Raw genomic sequence first — 6,000 nt, 5'->3', positions numbered from 1 at the left:
TTTGGTATCGCATAGCATGTTTAGTTGTTTTAAAAACACTCAAAAATAACTTTTAGATGGTTTGAGTTTTTTAAAAATAAGCTAATTTATTTTTAAAAATAAAATATATATAAAAATACAAAAATTGCACTACACAAACATGTTTTTAAAATAAAAGCAAAATAAAAACAGAAAACAAAAGTGATCCGAAATAGGCACTAAGACTATCAAACCTTAATACTTCCAAGTGCAACAATTTCAAAATTACACCACTCAAACCCAAATTTCTTGCCCTAAACACAGGGTTGCCATTTCAACAAACCCCTACCCCTATAACAAAAACTCCTGCTCAGAACATCCCTAAAGTCCTGAGAATTGACATAGATATGCAAAAGTGCTCTTAGTTTAATGACTCAGCATAGCCAGTTTCCCCCATTATTTCATCTTGCACCCCTACATTTGTTAGTTATGCACTAAATAGGACGTCAATGTGAAGGAAAAATCAGTTCAGATCCCAGAATCACCGATCCTCCCATAAATTTCATCGCCATTAAAAACGGGATAAAACAACTATTTGGCATTCAAACAAGGGGCAAAAATTCAACAACTGGAGTAAATGAAGACATAAAAAACTAACTCTGAAATAGTCAAAATGCTTAAGGCTTGCATCACTACCATACTACATTAGCAGGAGGTTATTTACCGGTGAACTCTCTAAATCTTCAAAGACTCCTTCCTCTTATTCTCCTCTATTTGGGAAAAGACCTTCATTGCAATCATATTATCATCAAAATACCGTGAATAAGGATGCTCCCGAGGAACTAGCCTTCTGTACTTCTCGAAATGCTTCTCTGCCTCTTCCTTCTTTCGCAGCAACGTGTATATAATTCCTTGGCACAAGTAAGGCCGGAAGTCCCGTGGCTCCTCCCTCACCAATTCCTGGTAAATCTTTAATGCCTCTTCGTACTTGTCCTCAATAACCTTAATCTGAGCAATAAGCAGCTTAAAATCCCTCACGTCCTCCTTCCTCTTAAGCCTTTTGCATGTCTCCAAGGCAGTTTCAACTCTTTTCAATATCTCATTCAATTCACCATCTACCTCCCTCTGCGCCATAACCAGTCCATGGTAGGCTTCCACAAGCAAGGGGTCTCCAACCAATAAATCTTCAAAACCTTGCCTCGCAGCCTCGGCATCCCCGCTGTAGCTTTGAATATGTGCCTTCAGTAGAAGTAGCTCATTCTCTCCAGGCTCGAGCTGAATGAGGCGATCAACGGCTGCTATCGCATCTTGAAACTTTCCGGCCTGAACCTTCAGCTCCATAAGCGCGCGGAGAGAGCGGCCGTCATCGGGATGAGAATCAAGGTGCTCCTCAAGTTTGCGCTCCTTTTCCTCGTCAGAGAGGTCTTGATCAGAGTCTAATGATTCAGCAGACGCCGCGGGGACAGGGGAGACTATGGCAGCGATGGCGCGAGATGGAAAGCGAAATCGGACGAAGAGGAGGGCGGCGGAGGTAGCGGCGGCAGCGAGGAAGGTAGAGAGTGGGATCGGAGTTACGGTTTTGTGGACGGCTTGGGGAGGCTTGTGGGAACAGCGGATGGAGAGAAGGGGTTTGTGGGAGGGGCGTAGGGAGATGAGAGTTTTAGACGAGGGGTTTAGGGGGAGGGAAGGTGGATTGATGGTAGAGGGGAAGGAGAGTGTGAAGTTTGGGGGACGGAAGGTTCTAGAAACGGACTCCATTGGTGCTTCTCCGTCGAGCTTCCTCTCTTCAAGATGGACAGAGAGAGGGGGGTCAGTAGCGTCGGCTCGAAGATATAGCCTTGCTCAGCAGCTGCAGGGCATATGAAATAGGACGGGAAGGATACGGGGGCAACTAGAGCTATAGACGAATGAGAACGGAGAGTATTTGAGGAGAGTTGATTGGCCGGATAGCGGGCGGGACGTGCTCTCCACTGATGGCTAAGAAAACCGAGACTGGATGGATCCGGTTGCTTATTCGAAGAAGGAGAGAGTATGGAAATTTGCAAAGTGTCGCACAATTTTTATTTGTTTGCATGTCTAAATACTAAATTTTGATATTTAGAATTGACAACTCTCTAAAATATAATCTTAATCAAGCACAAATCTTGATGCATATCAGGACCTAAAATTTTAGATATTTAATTTTGTTGAAAGATCTCGAAAATATTAATGATTATATTTCATATTTTTTATAACTCTATATTTAGATTTATAACTCTATAAGAGGATTATAAATTATATGAGGGATCTTGAGAATCTTTATTTATTTCTCTCCTTAATTAGAGAGATTAGTTGTCTCTTATATTTTGTTATTATTCATTTTCTTTTCTACAGTATCATGTTTTTATTGTTTTCCTTATCAGTAAGTCTTGTAATGAGTATTTATATCTCTCTTTGCATCAATAAAATCAAACTATTCCAAAGTATTCCGCATTATTCTGAAATTCATCATGGTATCAGAGCCTAATTTCATATTCTAGTCACCTACCCTCCTTTGAGAATTGTTGAGAATTGTCAGACTCCCTTCCTGCCGTTCTCTATGCAGGAAGGGAGGGGAATAAAGAGTTTTTTTTTTCTCCAGATCCCTTGCAACGCTGCTTTACGACGGTTTCGCCGAGACTTACTGCAAGGGCACCTCAACCCTCACGCCGCCCTTTCTTGAAGACCTAGACCCATGCCTTCCGCGAGACCCCTTTCCTATTCAAGTTACCTTTTGAAGTGTTTTGCAGCCTTCCGTGTCCACGCTGAGCGCCGAATCTCCAAGGACGTCTCTGATTGGATGGTCCACATATGCGTAGCTTCCCGCAACCCTGGTCAGATGGCCATCGGTCGAGCTTCTACCTCTCGCCAGCGAGAAGAAGAGTTCCGCGTCAAGTAGCGCTAGGCAAAGGAGCAGTCTAGGCTCAGCCTCCGCGATTGTGTTTATTCCCTCGATGAGGAAGATGACGCTGACGACCCTCTCTCCAGTTTCAGCGCCTTCGAACTTACTCCCCTCTACCGAGCTTACCACATCTACCAAAATATCGGCCTCATGGACCATTTTCGCCAGTACTACTTTGAGAACCGCAAGCTCCAACTCACCTCGGACTTCCAGGTCTCCTCAATGACGCCTTTCCTGGAATCACATCAGACTTTCTTTTCCTAGATCGTTGGGTTCTTCATCGTTGAAGACTGTGTGCCCCACACCGGCGGAGGGCTCGTCACCCGCGTGAAGGTCGACGCCCTATGGGAGATCGCTATAAGCCAAAATGGTTTCTGTCATAGAGGACCAATTCTCAAGGATGCAGACTGCCAGTCACCTCCTACTCATCAAGGACTATGTTAGCCTCCTTAGTGTTACCCTTCGGCGTTGTGGCTATGCTGTGGATCCTCTCCTCGATGTCCTTGACAAGCGCCTCGATAAGTATCGCGACCTTCTCCTCTCTGATTGTCGTCGACAGATCTTGAAGGCCCTCGCGCCCGACAAATTTGAGCAGATGCTTATAAATAAATAAATAAATAAATGAATAAATAATAATAAAAAAGAGTACGAATATTCTATGAGCGTTCTCTCATTTCAGATCAAGACATCTGATATCATCCCTGCCTTTCCTACGTGGCACCATTCTCCTCTACTGTTCCATATTGTTGTCGTATTGTTCGATCATTCATTGAAGATTTTGTTATCTTTTTGTCTTATGGTGGCCAGCTTGAATTCTATGCTATTGTTAAGAAGTAACTTGATAGGTTACTAGTGATGTTTTCGAGGTGCTTTCCTCCGGCTCGTGGAGTCGCAGAGTCTCGGGGTTTCTCAGGCAATGCAGGTTTCTGCCACCATGGTGTGTTATTGTGGCGAGCGCTGTTGCTTTTGCCTTGGCACATTTTAATGCCCATAGATTGTTTCCATTGGTGTTTCTCGGGATGGTGACGGGTGTTGTTTTTTGCCATATCTAAGAAAACTTCCTTCTTTGTATTCTCCTATGCCGGCACTGGCGATGGGGCTCCAGCCAAGGCGGCACCAGTGATGACGCCACCTGCCTCAACATAATCTCGTGCGAAGATATCGCTGCCATGGATCGGATAAGCCATCCATTAATCATGCAGTATCTTTTCTTTCTTGCCCAAGCGTCAGGGGGAGCTGCGTTTCCAACCGAAACTTCTCTAAGCAGCCATCAGAACTAGAGACCTCTCTACATTCTTTTCTGCATCTGACAATTCCTGTAGCTTCTGTTGCACCTCGCTTTTCCCCTGTGTAGGCGCTGCCAATCGTCAGAATCAATTTTTGCAGCCTTTGTTATGCCTCAATTTTTCCTTGTGTAGGTGTCTAATTCACTACACCAATACGATTTCAACATTTTTCCCTGCACAGGCATTTGGGCAACTGCAGGTTTTCAACAGCGAGCATTATTTTCTCTTTATAGTAGAAGTTTTGGTTCACCAATGAAATTTTTTTTATCTCTCCATGGAAAATCACGGAAGATCTCCAGTTGAAATCTCAATTTTCACTCTTTGGTGGAAATCATTGTCCCCCGCAGAACCACACAAGCAATGACTTCCTTATGGGCTCTCCCATGGACCGTCGAGACACCTACTTACAACCATTCTTCAGGCCCTCTGTCTGATCTCTTCCTCTTGTCCGGATCTTTTTCTGTTGCAGTCTCTCCGAATCTCTGGCCACATCCTTTTTGGCTACTTTGTAGGCCCTCCTCTAAAGCTCCTTCTGTTCTTTCGAGAACCAAACTTCTCCCTACATGAGCTCCTTTGTTCAAATTCTGTTGCTTGAATCTTCTTAGCAACAAACCTTCTTCCACCAAAAATTATTCCCTACTGACACCCGGACCTATCCCTTGATGGCTTTTTCTGCCAATGGAACTCCCTCCTGCGGCCTTTCCTGTCACCCAAACTTATTGCGGCCTTTCCTGCCGCTAGAACCTGCTGCGGCTTTTCCTCCCGCCAAAACTTCTTGCGGTCTTTCCTGCCGCTATAACTTCATGCGACCTTTCCTGCCACAAAAAATTCTTGAGACCTTTCCTGTCGCCAGAACTTCCTGCCGCCTTTCCTGCCGCCAAAACTTCCTGCGGCCTTTCCTGCCACCAGACCTTCATGCGGACATATTTGTTATCGACTGGACCTTCGGGCTTACTCCTGCAGTAGGTTCTCTCCCCTGCAGTCCTTCCCGCCATCGGACCTCCCTCTTGCATCTTTTCTCGTCGTCGGATCTACCTCAAAATTTTTTTCCTTGTAGATTTCGGCCAGCTTTCCTGCAATCTCCCTGCAGCCTCCGTGCAACTTTCTTGCAACCTCCCTGCAACTTTTTTGCAGCTTTCCTGCATCTCTCTTGTAGCATGATCAGTCATGCAATTATCATTCAACTGATGACTTACAAATTCATCAATTGAGCTTAACCCTTATCCAGACCACTCTCAGGCTTCGACACTCTTAGACTTCGGCATTCTCGACTTCAAGACCTTCGGTTTCGGCACTTACGATTTGATAATTGTTTTCGTACCTTCAAGTCAACACACCACAATCGATGTTTTCAAATTCAAGTTGAATATGTTTTTCAACCATGTTTAACTTGAGGGGGAGTGCTGAAAGATCTCGAAAATATTAATGATTGTATTTCATATTTGTTATAACTTTATATTTAGAGAGTTATAAATTATATGAGGGATCTTGAGAATCTTTATTTATTTGTCAGAATCTTTTATTTATTTGTCTCCTTAATTAGAGAGATTAGTTGTCTCTTATATTTTGTTCTTATTCATTTCCTTTTTTATTGTATTATGTTTTTATTGCTTTTCTTACCAGTAAGTCCTGTAATTGGTATTTATATCCATCTTTGCATCAATAAAATCAAGTGATTCCAAAGTATTCCACATTATTTTGAAATTAATCAAATTTTATATATTCTAATGCAAATAAAGTATTTTGATAATATGAGTTTGCTAACAAACTCCAGTCAGCTCTTGTCATAATTTCACATCTTATGATCCTATTAATGCCCTCTACAATGAGTTTATA

General features: G+C 43.1%; 1 protein-coding gene and 1 pseudogene across 1 annotated transcript; one reads left to right on the top strand and one right to left on the bottom strand.

The window, feature by feature from the left end:
• Nucleotides 1-286: 286 nt before the first annotated feature.
• Nucleotides 287-1,978, bottom strand: LOC110020593 (protein SLOW GREEN 1, chloroplastic-like). The gene has a single exon (XM_020718748.1). It carries the CDS (start codon nt 1,714-1,716, stop codon nt 694-696), a length of 1,023 nt encoding a protein of 340 aa, XP_020574407.1. The 5' UTR covers nt 1,717-1,978; the 3' UTR covers nt 287-693.
• Nucleotides 1,979-2,671: 693 nt separating this feature from the next.
• On the top strand, nt 2,672-3,863 carry LOC110020600 (annotated as a pseudogene).
• Nucleotides 3,864-6,000: the final 2,137 nt, after the last annotated feature.

This window comes from Phalaenopsis equestris, unplaced genomic scaffold (genome assembly GCF_001263595.1).
Source record: "Phalaenopsis equestris unplaced genomic scaffold, ASM126359v1 Scaffold000104, whole genome shotgun sequence".
Classification (NCBI taxonomy): domain Eukaryota; kingdom Viridiplantae; phylum Streptophyta; class Magnoliopsida; order Asparagales; family Orchidaceae; genus Phalaenopsis; species Phalaenopsis equestris.
The sequence above is the reverse complement of the archived record's forward strand: the minus strand, read 5'-3'. Positions and strand labels throughout refer to the sequence as shown.

What these genes read in the sequence shown, in the direction of transcription:
- LOC110020593 (XM_020718748.1), bottom strand. Translation starts at nt 1,716, where the DNA reads ATGGAGTCCGTTTCTAGAACCTTCCGTCCCCCAAACTTCACACTCTCC.